At 37.3% G+C, this 17,506-nt stretch overlaps 2 protein-coding genes across 4 annotated transcripts; both read right to left on the bottom strand.

Moving 5' to 3' along the window:
- Positions 1-11: 11 nt before the first annotated feature.
- Positions 12-1,898, bottom strand: qm (quemao). Of its 2 annotated transcripts, XM_069052885.1 has the most exons (8): positions 1,796-1,898; positions 1,320-1,509; positions 1,114-1,268; positions 912-1,056; positions 742-862; positions 547-686; positions 394-496; positions 12-330 (listed from the first exon to the last, which is right to left on the bottom strand). In XM_069052885.1, exons 2-8 carry the CDS (start codon positions 1,380-1,382, stop codon positions 137-139), a joined length of 921 nt encoding a protein of 306 aa, XP_068908986.1. In that variant the 5' UTR covers positions 1,383-1,509; positions 1,796-1,898; the 3' UTR covers positions 12-136. The 2 variants fall into 2 exon arrangements, with proteins under 2 accessions (XP_068908986.1, XP_068908985.1); XM_069052884.1 differs by lacking the exon at positions 1,796-1,898 and having other exon boundaries at positions 1,320-1,651.
- A 347-nt stretch (positions 1,899-2,245) lies between these two features.
- Positions 2,246-15,145, bottom strand: LOC138135138 (tachykinin-like peptides receptor 86C). Of its 2 annotated transcripts, XR_011160871.1 has the most exons (11): positions 14,728-15,145; positions 13,618-13,810; positions 13,382-13,493; positions 10,879-10,980; positions 8,851-8,985; positions 8,605-8,682; positions 6,017-6,167; positions 4,275-4,471; positions 3,956-4,071; positions 3,001-3,455; positions 2,246-2,500 (listed from the first exon to the last, which is right to left on the bottom strand). XR_011160871.1 is itself a non-coding variant. In XM_069053786.1 (10 exons), the coding sequence occupies exons 1-10, from the start codon at positions 14,764-14,766 to the stop codon at positions 3,253-3,255; spliced, it is 1,326 nt and encodes a 441-aa protein (XP_068909887.1). In that variant the 5' UTR covers positions 14,767-15,145; the 3' UTR covers positions 2,246-3,252. The 2 variants fall into 2 exon arrangements, 1 of the variants encoding a protein (XP_068909887.1); XM_069053786.1 differs by having other exon boundaries at positions 2,246-3,455.
- Between the last annotated feature and the right edge of the window lie 2,361 nt (positions 15,146-17,506).

Below are 17,506 nucleotides of genomic sequence, written 5' to 3'. Positions count from 1 at the left end.
ATAAGACTTAATCCAAGTTAAACATAGTTTATGTAAAGCAACGAAACACGTATCACAATAAATCACCCCCAAAAACGCAACAACATCGATTTGATAAATTTTGTAAAAATAAACGGCGCACAAATGTATAAAAGTCTTAATCCAATTTAAAAATGTAGTCCATGACTTCCGCCATGTACGAATTTTCGCCTAACTTGTTGACCTCGTCCTGCGCTTCTCGCTTCAATTCTGCTAAAATTTTTTTGGTATAATCGAAACTTCCGTACTTTTCCAGCAAAGAGACGCAGTACTTCTTCACCTCGTCGTCTTTTGTTCTTTGCCTCAATATGTCTGATGACCAGTTAAGGAGCGATCACGTAGCGTCATTTTGAGCTTGCTTTGATCAAAGGATACGCATCACTTGATTGTCGTTAGGTTGACTACGTACGGCGTGAATAATTGGAAAGCTAAATTTTCCTTCGGTTAGATCCTCACAGTAGCTTTTATGTAATTGGTACTGAAAAAGTTACGTCAAAAATATCGTCTGCGATTTTTTGCCCGACATACATCTTTAGAACTTAAATTAAGGAAATCGTCACGAATTTGAAAGAAGAGTCCCAGCACTCCTGTGAGTTTCGTGTAATCTGCTTTGTTGGTGCTGAATAGTTGCATCAGTCTGATTGCTAACATGAAAAGGCCTCCTGTTTCTAACAAATAATAGAACATATTTTTTAATTTTTAATAATTGGTGCAGTAGCTTACTCCGAATGGTCATTTGCTTGTACTCTTCCTCAGTGGGGCAAATAAAGCTGTCCCTCCAGTAGATCTCCATACCTTGACCCCTGTGCAACTCTAGAACTTGTTCAGTGTAAACATGAACAGCCTGCAAGAAAATTTTTATTCAGGAAAATTGTCGCTTTCTTGGCGCATACTTCAGGGTGACGCAGCTCAAGGACTTTTTCTAATGCGATGAACAACACATAATTGGCAGCATTGATGGTGCTCGCTACACCGTATATCGAGTGGGCTACAGGGATGCCCCGGCGAAGAATCGAATTGTCTTGGATGTCATCCAGGCTAGAATGAAAAGCGTCACAATAGGTGAGGTCAGGTGAGTCAAGTCAAGCCACGTACAGCAGACTGGCGTTGTGCATCATTTCGATGATGTTTTCAATCGCTTGCAACTTGTCTTCAGGAATGTTGAGCCAGTAGTTGAAAGCGCGGGCTAATTTCGACCTAATGTTTTTTCCGGGGACTTGCAATACGTATGCGAAAGGCTGGAGTAGTTTCTGAAATTAAAAAAAAAATGTACCTGTGCGGGAAAAAATTATTGAGACAACCTCTTCTTGTTTTACGTCGTTGTGCCTACTGTAGATTTTGGATGTCTTCTTTGATTCCTCCATGGTTGTTAATTTTTTTACGCAAAAATGCACCACCGAATAGCGTTTAAAGTTACCGATTTGAACCACTGGACCACCACTTTTTTTTAGGTTAACAGCTTTCAAAGATGTGCGGCACAGAGCAACCAACCTCATGATTGAAAAAATACCAAATTATTTCAAGGGACTACTCAAAATCGGAATCAAAATGGGGAATGAGGGTTTTTAAAATAATCACAGATTCGACGAAGTTTTTGCATCTTCTTTATCATTTTATATTTCTTTTGACACTTTTTTATATCATATATCAATTTGAAGTCGTGTACACTCGACGTCAAATTCCACTCGAAACGTACAATCGATGAATTTTAATAATTGCAATGCAGTTAAAATAATAGGAATTTTCTTTTAATATACAATACTATTAAGGAACTTACGAATCACACTTAGCATGGAGAAACACGATTTACCAACGTCAGTAGAAAAGTAAAACTGATTTTGTGTGTTTTTGTGAAGTACATATATACGTATTGCGAGATAAAATTATGAAGCAATTATTATACTTCGCTCTCTTTCTAAGGGTATGTCGAGGTAAATTAAGTGTTATTATAATAATTCTGCATTTATTAATAGAAATAATTACAAAAATAACTGTATGTTAAAAAAAATATACGTCGAGTTATAAACAATAATTTCTCTGAGTCACAGATTTGTACATATCCTGGTTCCAATGAATTTGTTATTAAAGTTGGCGCCGGAATTGTCAAGGCATGTCTAGTTTTGAACGATCGCAACAAACGTCACAATCATGTAGGTAATGACAATCTGTGATGACAATTGTAAAACAGAAAATGGCGAATTAGGGATTCGAGGGATTAAGAGAAAAATTACAATGGTAATGTTTATTTTATTAAACAATGTTACAACATATGGTGAAAATGTTCACCATTTTGTTTTAAACACAAGTGGGCCCTCCCTTCGTTTAACTCCACTGATAGCATTTTGTAACACGATTTGATTGTTATTGGTTTATTTTAATAAGTGTATCGGTTCAAAAAGACCTACGGCTTCAGTTCCAGGGCCAAGTTTAATAACAAATTCAATGGATCGCTCGAAACATGTCATTAAAATCGAGCAATAACCTGAAACGAATTTAATACAAAACTGTTAAGTTATTTAAAAAGTTCTAATCAGCAGTGGCGTGGGTAAGCCTTAAGTGGCATCTCTTCTCTCAGAAAATTTTGGAAATTATTTTCTGTAACTCACAGAAGACAGAGATGGGGCAGCGAGGGCAGCGTAATTGCAAAGAATATACAAACGGTTCACAAAAAAAAAAAACTGAATGTGAGTCCAATCAAAAACTTTGTCAAGATTTCAAACAACATTTAAAAATAAGAAGCAACGCGAGGAGTTTAGTTTATTAAAAATTGATACGCTCCTTCAAATGTCTTGTTTTGCATTTTCAATTTCCTTCATTTCATATTAAACTTGAAATCGTCATCAGTTTGCGCCCACCCATTGTCGTCTCTCCCTTTTCGTTAATTTTCAGACTCATGAAAAATTCAAAAAAAAATTCGCCGCTGCTAATTAGCTTCGGGAAATATTTAAATCTGGCATGTCAAGCGTCAAGTGCAGCTGTTACCTTCCAAGCAAGAACAGGTCGCAGCCCTCAAATAACTTGATTTGTCCAATAAAAACGTCCCATTTATTGTTATCAGATATCACAGAGTTTTCTATGCGCACGGAAACTGTGAGTTAACAATTTGACAGGCAAATAAGAGAGAATTTGAAAGTCACGTAGATTTTTCTGCTCATGTCAGTAGCGGGTCCAATAAAATGTTTTCTTGGCTGATGTATCACAAGCTTGAGACAGTTACAGGGACAAGTGTAACGGTTATAAATTGACTGTAGTTTTTTTACTGTCGTTGCGAAAGGAGCTGCGCACCCATTTTTGAGTGTTTTTCAACTGTTCAGTTTTTGTTTTGTCCTCGTTAGTCTTTGTTATCGTGGTATGAAGAGGCGGTTCGATGTTTTGATTTTCTGGACCGTTCATCTGAAATTTTTGCTCTTTCTTGGACTTCCGAGATCCGTAAAAACCTACAACACAAATAGTTATTCATGTATCCAGGGCATATTAAAGGGCATTATAAACATCAAGTTATGCCCGTGGTTCATATAATATTTTATTTTTCACTTGGAATAGGGAAATTGATTGATAACAAGATAATGGAGTTTTATTTATAATTAAAAAGTGCATGACGTTTGTTGCAACGTGGGCGTTATCATTAATCATCATACAAACTGGTTTACATAGTTTGCATCATAGAGATAAACAACCAATAATTGACAAGTGAAAAATAAATATTATTATTATTTTGCGTTCTGAATTGTAAAAGCTGGATTACAATACCATAAATTCAGTTTCCCAACGATATAATCGTTATTATTCAATGAGAAAACTCGATTTGAAATATCTAATTATTCATTATTGTAATTCTGGATAAATCTAACTGCTAGTGTTTGTCCAGAAATTATCTAACTAATTGCATTTGCATTTGTTGACTTTGTATTTGCATTCGAATAAAAGTATCACCCACCTGATCTGACAAGCGAGGGCCTCTCCGTATTCATCGACGAATCGTCTCCTTTGCACTTCTTGTGGAAGATGCATTCCCTCCAGCCGCAAATCGCCGTCTTGAAATACTGCCGAAACCTGAAATATTCGTCTTTCAAAATGTATCCCGGGTGCAATAAAAGAACAAAGCGAGAAATCGAGAAAAATACAATTTTTTTGTCATAACATTTTTACGACACGTCGTTTGCAGCTGTGCAAATAATCATTTTTTTTTTGTTCTGTTCTGGAAACCTGACAGACTTGGTAAGACATGCACATGCATTAATTGCAGACTTGTTTACCTCGCGTTCATCCAGTAGTAGATTAAGGGATTCACCATTGCGTTAGACATGGCGAACCAGTAAAACGCAAGATAGACATGTTGGGTGTATTTGCTGAAGATTATGTCGGTGTCGTAGTAAACGTAGAGGAAGTAGCCGTGGTAGGGCAACCAACAGATGGCAAATATAAAAACGATGAGAATAAACATTTTCACAACCTGCGAAAACGAAAACATGGTTGAGTTAATATTTAACAGGCTGCACGTACGTAACGCAAATATGCTGAATGGAATAAAATATTTATTGTCTCATGTTTATTTTATACGTGACGAAGGACAAAACGCACCTTTATCATCTAAAATAAATTATTTTTAATCAAAGTGAGCGTTTTCCAGGCGCCTCCGCCATATGCACTCCCACGCAGATTTTACGATAAACGTTTCCATGCCAACAAAGTGTTAATTTTTCCGAAAAATGATCTCCCCATTTGCACAAAGAATAAAATCCAATTGACAGGCACTGTTGTACGTTTGAATATTTTAAACACGACGATCTTGCATGTGGCAATGTTCGATTAATCACACAGACAATTCGATTTCCAACTGATTGACTCGATGCACTTGCATTTTGGCAAGTGCACAATTTAATACCTCTGACTCCCCGTTCGAAAAATCACTTGAAAAGTCGTTTAGGTGATTATGATTCCTCGAAGTTGCGAACTTTGCAGAACAAGTCCCTTCGCGTTATTTTCGCGCTCTCGCTGCCAAATGGACTTTTTCTGATTTGCATTTTAAAGCGTATGCAGCGAAATGTCAGACTAAATGTGAATATTACATTTTCTGATTGTAAAGCTACATATTTAAGGATTCATGAGGTGTGGCGTATATCCAGGACGAGAGGCAAATTTTTCAGGCTATTTTTAATCATGTAACATTATCACAGTTCCCTTCATTAAAATATACAAACGCAAATGGAGAACTGTTTGTGTGGAACAAGAGGAATTGGGGTTGAGGGTGAAAAAAAAATTAAATTGATCAATGTTTTAGGGGATTTTGAGATCGCTCTGCAAACTGTAAGAAAGTTTCCTAGATTTTTCGTAAGTACATAACAAAAAACAAATTACCACAGAAGGTTAGACTGGTCATGTACACTGTTAGTGGACGAAATTGAAGGTTAACGAGACCCAGTTACAATATTTTGCAATAGGTCAATGTCGGGTTAAAATCAGCTTTGCGATAAATCTTCATTACCTAGGATTAAATTGTCCGACACATATTTATTAACATTCGACAAAAACACAAAAACAGGCTCAAATTAGTTCTTAACTTGTTTGTTTACACTGTAGGGTTTCTGCGAATGAATACCGAAACAATACCGATATGCTGTAGGAACAAACAAAATAATGTCAATAAACTCGTTGAAAAAAATCCGATCGCATCGATGGCAAAATCTGTAAAAAAGAACACGAGGAAGGCTTATTTAAAATTTTCCGGAGAAATGTTTTCATCACGGAGTAACTAACTGGAATAATTCGAGATTTCACGCATTTTCCTGCTGCTGATTTCCTATTTGCACGGCATGAATTCACCAAAGGTGATGTCGTAGGAAAATATTTACAATATCGGATGCCTGTTTACCGAATTTTATCAGAGATCTTTGGAATTTAGAGATGAAGCTTTGAGTCAATTTGGGTTGCTATTTCAAATTTTAATTAATTATGTTGTGGTTCTCATACGTAGTGCAAGGAAAATATTGACGCTTACCTTTCTTTTGGAACGTATTGAATCAATTTGTCTTTGCGTCATCTCCCCAATTGAACGGGATCCCCACAATTCTTTTCCCATGATTGTGTAAGAAAGGGACATAAGAGTGACCGGTATTACATATGTTATTATTAAGAAGATCATCTGGTACCTGAAATATGTTAGAATCACGTTAAAATTTATCACAGAGGTAAAAAATACATTTTCTGTTTATTAAGCAATGAAAAATTATCTGCGTCAAGTCGGTGAAATTATTTCTTTTCTATTGAGTGATGAGTGTTGAGCGTCACAATAAGAACGAAGCTGCCATTTTCGTCGAGAACATTAATGTTACTACGACTTCTTCAAGGATCACGTTTTGGTCTTGTCGTAAAGAAGCACAACAATTTTAACAATCCGTCTTATTAATTCTAATAAGCAAGACTTCTACTCCGACATTCTTCCTTGTTATTTATCAAACTAATTGTTGAAATTGGGCAAAGAGAAATAATAAGCTGACGCCCACACAAAATTACGGCGGATTTAAACTTGTTAAACATTGCTTTCAATATAAAGCAAAGTTCGCCGAAAAATTCCTTCAGGGGTGCTGGTTTGTTATTTTCGGATTAAGAAAAACAATGAAACGAAAAACGAGCAACATGTGGATTGTTTTGTATTTTTGATAGAGCAATTTAACAAGAGACAAACAATCAAATGTTCATGAGATGTTAATGAAAACAGAAAATTTTGAAATTCATTTCTTTGCAATGAGACAGGAAGGAAATACATTTCTCGATGGAAGAACTCGGCCGCATTTCTTGCATAAAACGGCGATTTTTATTTGAAATTCTTAACGAAAGTTGATCGGTAAAATGGTGGATGCGCTCGAAAAGAATTTTATGAATGCTGTAAGATAGATAAACACATTTGTAGCGCATCTTCAGCATACCACACTGAATAGAATAAGATTTCCTCCGAGGCAAAATCTAATAAACGACAAACTTTCAAAAAGTAAATTGCTTCCTCCTTGTCTCTTTAAATCTTCAAGATAATTTTAAATTAATCGTTTGAAAGCATTTCCGCATCAAGTCGATTTCGTGTGCAACCTGCAGCTGCACTCAACGTATCGTAATCACTCTTCGTTTTGAATAAAATTTTCAATTTAATTTTTAATTGGAGGCTCTGTCTAAGCACCCTGCAACGTCAAAGCTTCGGTGTCAAAATAATATTATCGCCGGTAGATGACGTGTTTCACTTGCACGACTAAAGTTACGGAATACGAGGAGGTCCTAATGGGCTCATGTTTCAATAAAAAATTCCGACACTTTTTTGAGACCATTAAGGGGAGTGTGAAACCGGTATCGGAAAGTTTTTAGGGTGTTTAAAGGGTGCGACGCAAGGGTGTCACGATTTAACAAGATAGGCGACGATTCGGGACCAGTTAATGTTTTCGTTTTACAGTAAACTAGGATTAAGCAAATGTCAAAGGATTTAAACGAATTCCCTGATTTAGCAAGCACATTATCTCCCTTTCTGATTGTTTGTGATGCTTTTATAACTGACAGTCGAGGTTTATTTTCCAGTGTTGTTTTGTGCGTTAGATCCATTACCCTGACGAATTCGTACACTTCATCACACAGTCTTTCGCCTTTAAGAAAAACCGAAACGAACTTAGAAACGAATATCATTACATCACATATGACATGACAATTTTGTTCATCTTGATTTATTCAAATTGACAAGGTTTCATTTCAGACATATTTCTTTCAAAGAAGCGACATCCTCATCGAATTATGTTCAATTTCTTTATGATACTTAAGTCTATAAAACGAGGATGACGCCTCTTCATCGATTTCTCCTTAACTTTTTGAACGGGGTTCACATTACATTCAGAATTCATTAAATCAGAACGGACTTTCAAGAGTGATCCTTTTATTTGCCTGTTTTTCAAGCTGGAGGACTAATTTCCTTCAAAACTACTTTGTTTCGTTTGAGAACCCACTTAACGACAGATCTGCCTTAGCAGCTATGCACACTGTCTTCCACAGTAATCAAAATTAATGTTTCGGCAGAACGTCGCAACTTCTCGACGAAGCACTCGTCCGGAAGGACGAGAACGACCAGGAAGTAAAATCGCAACACATTGGCTACATAATAGTCGTTGATTGGACAACTCGTTGGTTTTGATTTGTTATTTTTCGATGACTCGACAAGGAAAACTGTTCTTTTCGGTCGGGAGATAACGCTTTCAACCCCCACGACAATGGGGGGTGACAATTTTCCGAAATATCGATTGTGGACCCCGAGGGTGAGGATTATGCGATCATTTGATCAATCAGGCGCGTGACATTTGTAGATTTTATTGCAGAAGCACGGATGCAAAAAAATGCCTTCTGACCTATTTTAAAAGTAAAATGTAAGAACCTGGATGCGCATACGAAATCAAGGTTCTGATCTTTTTGGAATACAAGAGATATGTGTGGGATATGCAAATATCCAGGACATAAGCATTCGTGCGGCGTTCTTTCATTTCTCGTGTTTGTTCCGTCGAAAAAAATTAATTGAAGCCAAGGACAAGTGCGTAGAAGAATAGAAATGGAACTACTCACGCGAAGTCGAAATGGGATCCTATAATTTTACCATCGGGCCAAATTAGAATGCATCCTGTCCTTTCTTTTCCTTTGTATCTGAAATCGAGAGGCGGAATTAGTGTCAATGGTGCGTTTTGTTAACAACGCTGCTAAAACTAGTGGTCAAAGGTAATTCTCCAAGTCATTGTGTGGTTGTGCAAATACGTTTTGACTCAAGTTTTGTTGATTCAGCGACAAAAGCGTCGCGAAATTTCAATTACTCACTTGTTGGTTATGGTCGTTGAGTACAACAGGCAAGGAAATGCTAGAGTCATGCTGGCCAACCAGATGAACGTGATCGTGATGAGAGACGATTTTTTCGACATTCTTGGATGGAGAGGATGGACGATGGCCAGATATCTGAAAACCTAACACTTGAAGAGATATTCCTCGACAATGAACGAACACAACCAATGGATTTTTTGTCGACATTTGCTGATTCGTCAATTTGACTTCCAGCAGACCAACCGTCACAAATTAAACCGTAGAAAATGATTTTTTACTGTTGCGATATTGACCCAAATGGAACGACACCCTTGAAAATGTTTTTTGCATGTTTGACGATTCCGAGGGTGTTGTCGAAGTATGAGGAGCATTTCGAACAAACGCAATACCTAGCCAAGAAGTTTCTAGAGAACTTTATAAGTAGAAAAAGGCTAAAAAAAAACGCGGACTATTGGAAAATAAATAGCAGAAACACAAGGAAAATGAAGACGTTGTCTAGATTTTTATTGAGGTGAGATTCAACACTGAATGACTGCAGGATCGTGTTGATTCAGTTGACAGTTATTTGCCGAAAGGGGCGCAAAGTGCACAGTGATGTGCTGTTAATAGAAAGCACATTTGCAGACTGATAAGAAACGAATGTAGTGAGCACAAAGGTGCCCGAACGTAGTTGTTACCGAGTCCAGATGAGATCCTGTGTCGGTGTGAACACTAGCGCCAGGACTCCAATTACGATGTTAATTAATTAATTACAAACGATAGTGAAGCTAATTATATTTTAAGCATTAATGGGGACATGAAAAGTGGTCGGCTGTAATGAATTCGTCGCGCAAAACGATGATAAGGAGATACCAATTAGTTTTTATAATTAGACCTACCTACTGGCAATCAGTTATTAATCGATTCGATTAAATTTGAACCGAGCTCGCCAATTGTCTCGATTGGAGGAAATTGTTCAGCTGGCTCATTTCCATGCAACAGTTATTCGCTCAAGAAAGCACACTTTCTTTGTGATCCAATCTGGGAGATATTCAATCATCGACGTCAAGTGGAATGCCAATGAAGATGAAAACATGGACACGCTACAGCTTGCAAGCTTTGAATCAGAAGGTGAAGGTTAGCTGGATACAAGAGGAAATTCACTGGCGGAAAATGTGTCCAGCATAGCGTATACTCGGAATAGAGGCGACTAATTGGGCCAATAAAATTGAGTTTTAAAGCTTTACATTCGCTAATTTTAATAAATGAAGCTTTGTGAGAAGAATATTTGGTGCTCGTTATGGAGCATGTCTCGACGTCGAAGCTTTTATTTTTCTATTCCGACGTAATATCGACATGAGCATCAAAGAAAATGAAGAAGATATTCTATTGAGTGGTGGCTGCATAACTAGTTCGTTAGAGCATCGATTGATCATATACTGATTAGGTAAATGAATAGAGAAATCTCGGGTAAATTAAATCGCTTTCAAAGAAATTAAAAATGCAATGTAAATGTTGATATGACCATAACACGGAATCAACTTTTAATTAACTTGGAAGTGTAATTAAGGATTCGCATCCTGCGTGAGGAGAAAACGGACGCAAGGATCGATACCCGCACCTAGTCACTTGTGATTTTCCACATTCATAAATAAGATTTTTTCGAAAAGCTTGTCGCCGAAAATGGCGGATGCGCCGGGCGACATTTTTCCCCCTGGAAATTTTTCTCGTAATATATTTCTCAATGACACTACAAGATTTTCCAGTTTATCACAAATGCCTTTTCCGCATCGACTCGTTTCAAAGGATAACTCACAATTTATACGGAACGATGTGTTATCGGCAAAACACGTGGCCAATATTTCGTTGTTGCGACCCAGGAGATACTCGTAGAAACGCTTGCGAATTATCGCATTTCGAACATTTCGACGTCGCGATGATAACTTTTTTTTTAATGATCTGAAAATGAAACTGGAAAAAGAATTGCACATTTCGACGTCGTGATCGTAACTCTTGTGAAAATGAAATTGGAAAAAGAATTGCACAGACCTGTCGCACGAAATTCCAGTCAGGGTGAACACACTGGCTGCAACTGTTGCGTTTGCGATGAAGTTGCTAATGATGCAATACGAGTTCCCGAATGGCCAGTGTCTGGAAAAAAATTTAATTAGACTGGAAAAGATGAGAGTTTATCGCATCGATGATTCCGGTAACGTTTCCTTTTTTAATTGGTGTTTGCGGATAATTAGCAAATAAAACAACAAAGGGTTTCGCGCTTGCTATTGTTATAACTTCATGACGAGTAACTTAATTTCGAAAGTTGAAAAGAATGAATTTAGTAATTTGGAGTCGGGCTTAATTGTATTCATCTTGGCGGTGATTCAAAAGTTATAGTTATAGCTCGTGATTAAGATGGGATTGTGGATTTTTGAAGTCAAACGGTGGATTCTCGAAGGAATTTTTAGAGTGACTCGTGGAGCAACTGGATCGAGATTTAATCCTTAAAGTAGGATTGTATCAAGTTTGAAAGAGAGAATTTGCTTAATTGTTTGAGAAAAGACCCACTTTGGGGGGAACGGTCTTCAGCGTCACATTTTTTGCAACGGGAACACAAAAAGCACGGAGGCAATTAGAGGAAGAATTCAAATTAATATTTTCCTTTGGAGGCAATTTTCTTGCGGACGGTACAACAAAGCTTATTATTCTTTTTGAACCCTGAAAGTGAGCAGTTGACATCGGCATAATGGCGTGTTTAAACAGCCACAATTTATGAACCGCGAGATAGACTACAAAATCCAATATCCACAACTGGATTCGCTGATTCGATTTGAAAAGTATATACCGAGACCCCACAAAAGCCACACTACCGGAATTGATTTCGCGGATACAAAATGAAAAACTTGTCGAGACGCAACTCGCTACCTTTCAACTAATTCATAAATAAATATTACTTAGGTAACGCGATGCTGTACACAACAATTTTTGAGCGAAGCCACGCTTGCAAATTGAGTGTTTTTTTTCTTGCCCGAGACACCTCAAAAACAAACATGCAGGACAACTTTTGCCAATTTATTTTGTACGCGAACGTAAATGTCACCAGCTGTGCTTGTTTTATTTATCGGGAGTTAAATTCCACCTGGCAGTAGGGGAACCTAGAGCTTGGCGTTTTAAGAGACGAAGTGTTTAATTTCCAATTTTATTTGTCTGGAAGTTCCTACAAGTCGGATAGATTTCGCGCACAAAACGTTATGGCGCTACTAACGATTTCAGTCGGTCTTAATTGTCTTCCGAGCAAATAATAAAATTAATCGGTGGTATTTACATGAAGTCGTCGCAAGCTGTTTCCCATCCCCTAGGATGCTCTGTTATTTATGCAGCAGATGCTTACCCACGTTAGATCTACTTCAACTTACAGTTTTCCTTCTCTACATTGCTATTTTTGTAATTTCCTTGGAACGCATCTCGTTTGTGCAAAATATAGCACGCGCGCCTCGAGTTCGTTTCTGGCTTCCTCATTACCATACAGACCTTCCTGCTCTTGGAAGTCGCAATTTGTTCCAGTTTCCACGCTTCGGATTCTCTTCATGGCTGTACCAAATCACGCCTGATCCCAAACAAAGTTTTTCCGACTCTTGCCACTCGCAACTGTCCTCTTAGTTTGACCCTCGGCCATCAACGTCACTTCCACGCATCCTCTTGCTGTTTTATTGGTGTGATTTGCAAAGGCGATCTCGTCTGCAACTTCACACAACTGTCCCTCTCTTCCTGTCTCAGTTTAATCGAGAAAAATTTCTAATGAAAATTTAATTGAAGTCGCATCAAAGGGAGATTGACAATAAAGGAAAACGGTAATGTTAGACAAAGAGTAATTGGAGTCTTCGTTCAAAAATGTTCGAGACGATTTGTTTTTATTCGGAGAAAGTTTCAAATTTTTCGGTGGGCAGGGGCGAAAGGAATGTGACAAACATTTCAGGTGAACATAACCAAGCGTCGGAAGGAATTTTGCATAATAATGTTTGGGTACACAATACACAACCTTCGTCAAGATTTCGGGGGTGCGAATCGTCGAGGGTTATTCAGCTGTTCTCAGGTTACAGTGAAAAGTGAAGCATATTACATTCACTACAATACTTAAGTAAACAGCTTTTACAATTTGATTTCACCTCAGTAATTTAATAATCTGTACTGAAAACGTTGTAATTCATAATTTCTGGTGGGTGGGATTTTAGGATACGGTATAGTGTATTGTTAGGTGTACTAAATTCAGGCTGAAAAGGTCGTGCGAAATTGAATTAACCGTAAAAAATCCAAATCAATTGTTAGAACAATTACTGCCACCCTGAATAAGTTTATGGGGAGCTTTAGAAACCTGGAATGAAGCGCTAGTATTGCTAAATATAGAAAGACGATAAAATTTCAACAGGTTTACAGTTTCTTTTATCCGGCAGCTATCAAATATTTATTGAAACATCAATCGTTTTGTGCGTTTGATGTACATTCCAGTCGTTTTTGTCGAGCTTCATTTTGTAACATGAAATTGATGTCGACTCACCTTTGTATCATGTAGGAAAAATTAAAAATGCAGTTGAACGTGGTCAAAAGCAAGTCGGCGGTGCTCAGATTGACCAAAAAATAATTCGTGACGGTCCTCATCCTGCGATGCGCTGCGGAGAAAAATAAAGGAGAGTGCTTTTCAATTAAATTAATTGAGTCCTTGTTTTGTTATGGAAATTAAATATAAATGAAAGCTCTTGGTTTGTAATCAAGTTAAGACGCAATTCGACTTACCTATTACGATCCAAATGACAATACAGTTGCCTCCTGTTGCAACCAGGATCATTATGGCGAATGTTACCGTCCACAGGATCTTCACCCAAGTCGGTATCATATTTTCGGTGGAGTTGGCTTCGGGGGGTTTGTTCGTGATAGGGACGAGGAGTCCGTAATCAAATCCTTGGAAGGTTCCGTTAACGTTATCCACCTACAATAACAGAAAAACGTTTGCATTATTGATAGAAAGTGCCCACACGATTCGGCGAAGAGCCTCTCCACCAGATAAAAGTCCTTTCATTAAATAAACCGAATCCCTCGAGTGTTTCTAATTGGAATTTAGAGTAAAGCAAGCAAAGATCTTTCTAAAGAATCTTTTCATTAGATCGGTTGACATACTAGAAACACAGTTTGTTGATTAATCACTAATGTCTTTTTTCATTCTTGTTGCCGCTTTCCCATTGAAAGAGAAAAAGAAATATCGACAATCGAAACAGATTGGCTAAACCGCTCATTTGAATTGGACGAAGTTTAATCAAAAGTTAAGAGAAAGCTGATAATTTTAATCCTTAATGTGATCGTCCTGATTTGACTTTGCGTGCGCTACAGATTCTGGAAGGTCACAGTCGGAGATTTATCGACAGTAAATCGTCTTAATGGATATCATAGAGCGAATCTGAATTTATTACTTCGATAAGGCCGCAGCGGTGTATTCTACACTAAATTAGATGCACGACTGGTTAGCTTAAATTTCGCAATTTAATTTTTAGCTCAAAAATGAAGACAACTCGGTGCTTGTTTTTGGCTTCAGTTGAGACTTGTGTGATCATTTAGCTATAGACGGGGTCAGAAACTTGATTAAGTTTGTAACGACGTATCGAGTTCCACAATCATCGACTAATCTATTTTCGAGCAATCCGTCTCATTTAACAACAATAAAGTGGGCAGAAAGTTGTAACTATAAATCGTGAGCATCGACAGCAGATCTGTTGTTGAAATAGTTTGTAATTAATAAATCCGCGACGGTCAATTGAGCGAACTAAATTTTTTGAAGTGTAACCAAGTGTGTTGTAAGTTGAGAGGTCACTTTTTGGCCGCAATTATTTAATAGATCCACTTGATTCTTACCGCACTCCAAGTTTCTGTTGTGCTCGACGGTCCACTCATTGTCGCAGCAAACCTAGTCGACTGTCTTGAAGAGCGTCGAAGTTGTTAAACTGGGAGCTTTGTGTCGACTCGAGTGTTCATTGTGGTGCAGTCAAGAAAAATACAACAATTGCACATTTAGTTATTACACGGGAACGTCACACACAGACGGATTGATAAATTGGATTGACGGCACCAATTTCGGTTTAATCTCGACGAACGGACCACCGTTTCAGGATTCAGCGTTTAAGGATCAACCCCCGTCAGAGCAGACGTTGAATTGTCCATTAACCTGGGAAGGCGGTTTCGGTGGAGCAACAGTTGTATCGCGGATTATTTCCCCTCGGAGCTTTTCAGTTGTCGTAACTTTTGATTTGGACAACAGCTCGCGCATTTATGACCTTTTCCTTTGGCCAAATTGCGGCAACTGGCGCGAAAATTGCAGGACTCGAAGCACGCGCATGTCCCGATCCTGTGTCCTTTGAAAATTTTTCCAAGTTTTAACGCGACGAATTAGAGTTGTCTGGATTCGATACAAGGGGGAACAGTCTCGAGACGGGAGAAATAATAAAATGGACTTTTTTTTGGCGAAATGCAAACGAGTCTCGTTTAAATAATGTTATGATAAGGAGCGGACGTTATCTTTGGGCGGTCCCGTCTTGTGCGTGTTTGGCAAGGAGGAGAGTGTTCCAGGTGCAGATTTTTCTACGTGTGAGAGCTGCAAAAAATTATCTAAGGCGCGCAGCGAGAGCGTCGGGAAGAAATTGGGAGGACGGGAGCGGTTATCATAAATTATCCCGAGTTAGGAAGGAGTCTATTGTTATTTATTTACACCGACCAAATGCGGAAAATTCTGCAACGGTTCGGTGGAGATTTAACTAAATGAATTTACTGTGAAATTCGATTTTTTTTTTTTTTTTTTGTTGTCTTGACTCCGTTCCGTCCCACAAATGTAAATTTGATAAAAGAAAAATGTGGATATACAAGAGAGGGGCTTTAGCAGAAACTCCATTATGTCCACATTGTGACTGACACACAATGCAACTTTATCAAGCAACGATGCGGTCTTTCACCATTTCGGAAGCCAGACTTTCTTAAAAGTATCAGCAGATCGTGATGTGGGTTTTTTCTTTAATTTTGTTTGTTATATTTCAGGGTTTTGTTAAGTGATATTTTATTGCACGGGAGAAACTCAAGAGATGATCGGAATACTAATAATAAATTATCTTCATATTTTATTTGTCAGGATAAATTCGACTACTTAAACTACGTGGAAGAAATTATCTAAACAAATTCTTATTCTCGAGAATAAAAAAAAAATCTCCACTACCGTTAGTGAATGTAATAATTCCGAAATCATTTTTAATCATAGAAAGTAAAAATTCTCACTCTTATGTGTTTTGCATGTATTTTCATTCCATAACTCATAACAAGTGACTGAATGAATATTTTATAATTATGCTCAACGAAATACATGGATTGCCATGGATTTCAAAACTGTCAGTGTCAGATATCAATGCGGCGTCCTAATTGTTTTGTGACAAGTTTTAATTGAAATAAACAAAAGCGGTTCAGATTTAGTTGTTTTTGATTCATACTTTCTGGTCGTGGAGAATTATTACATGGTCGTGGAGAAAATACAGTCTGTTACTCGGTTAGAATGAAAATTCGATCTACGAGTGAAAAATTCCGAACGCGAGCATTAGCGAATATACAGGGTTATTCTAAATGACTAGTCCAAATAGGCGTAAAAACTGAATGTAAAATTTATGGTTGCCGCTGCATATAAAAAACATCAAAATGACGTGAAAAAGTGAGTACACAACTTTCACATACACGAGTTGAATTGGGTGCAAAACAACCCAATATTTTTGGATTCAATCGTTAATTAAAAATTAAAAATAAAACTCTCCTCTTTTCACCTAAAAAATGACAGTGACAGCGACAAAAATTGACAGTTTACTGAAAGTGGCAAAAATTTCATAACATGGGCATGGCCTGCTTCGATTACAGTCATTTATAATAACCCTGTACTATTCTCACATCGTAAAAGGATAATTAGGAATGGATAAATTCGAATAGATTTATTTTGTTTAAATTTTGTTTGGTGGATTAAATCAGATATTTACAATAATCAGAGCGAGAAATAGCTTGACAAAATGTCTTAAATGGAGTGTGAAATTAATTATTTCCTTAAAGACGTAACATTTCTAACTTGGAAGGAATTAAGAACAATTAAACTGTTTAGTGAGGCTCGATTCGCTTCCAATTTGAAACAAGAAAACTCCAGTTTTGTTTTATTGGACGCTCTAACAAAAAGTAAAATTCAATTTAGTGACATGAGAGATCACTTGATATTTTTCTCCTCCCTTAAAAAATGTGGTAAGATATTACCCTTTAATATTGTGGTAAATTTATTATAAGCCAACTTTAAATTGCTACCTTTATCATATATGGTTTCGTAGTTGCTGTCTTTATGATTTTTAAAATGTACATGTGTTCAAAAAAAATTGTGGTCAAGCAGACCGTGGTTTACTCTTTTTTCCAATGTACGTCGTCCTTTCTGTTGACAATCCTTCAGATACATTCTCGTATCCTCATTTTAATTTTACCTTCATTTGTTGTAATAATCGACAAATTGAAGTTTTCAATTCATTTCTATTCGATTTTCCTAACTCTTTCAATGGTTTTGGAGGCCGTCCACTTCCACTGTCGTCCTTCCTATTTTACAACATATTTGTGTTTCACAACTGATTAAGCC

The sequence above is a fragment of the Tenebrio molitor genome, chromosome 7, assembly GCF_963966145.1.
Source record: "Tenebrio molitor chromosome 7, icTenMoli1.1, whole genome shotgun sequence".
Taxonomy (NCBI): domain Eukaryota; kingdom Metazoa; phylum Arthropoda; class Insecta; order Coleoptera; family Tenebrionidae; genus Tenebrio; species Tenebrio molitor.
Note: the sequence above shows the minus strand (reverse complement) of the source record. Positions and strands in the feature narration are given on the sequence as shown.

Excerpts from the sequence above, each read along its gene's own strand:
- qm (XM_069052884.1), bottom strand. The coding sequence starts at position 1,514 with ATGAGGTTGGTTGCTCTGTGCCGCACATCTTTGAAAGCTGTTAACCTA. Across the intron at positions 863-911 it reads TTGAGCTGCGTCACCCTGAA|GCTGTTCATGTTTACACTGA; the intron begins GTATGCGCCAAG and ends ATTTTCTTGCAG. Across the intron at positions 687-741 it reads CAAGCAAATGACCATTCGGA|AAACAGGAGGCCTTTTCATG; the intron begins GTAAGCTACTGC and ends ATTATTTGTTAG.
- LOC138135138 (XM_069053786.1), bottom strand. The coding sequence starts at position 14,766 with ATGAGTGGACCGTCGAGCACAACAGAAACTTGGAGTGCG. Across the intron at positions 13,811-14,727 it reads CAACAGAAACTTGGAGTGCG|GTGGATAACGTTAACGGAAC; the intron begins GTAAGAATCAAG and ends CTGTTATTGTAG. Across the intron at positions 13,494-13,617 it reads TGTCATTTGGATCGTAATAG|CGCATCGCAGGATGAGGACC; the intron begins GTAAGTCGAATT and ends TTTTCTCCGCAG.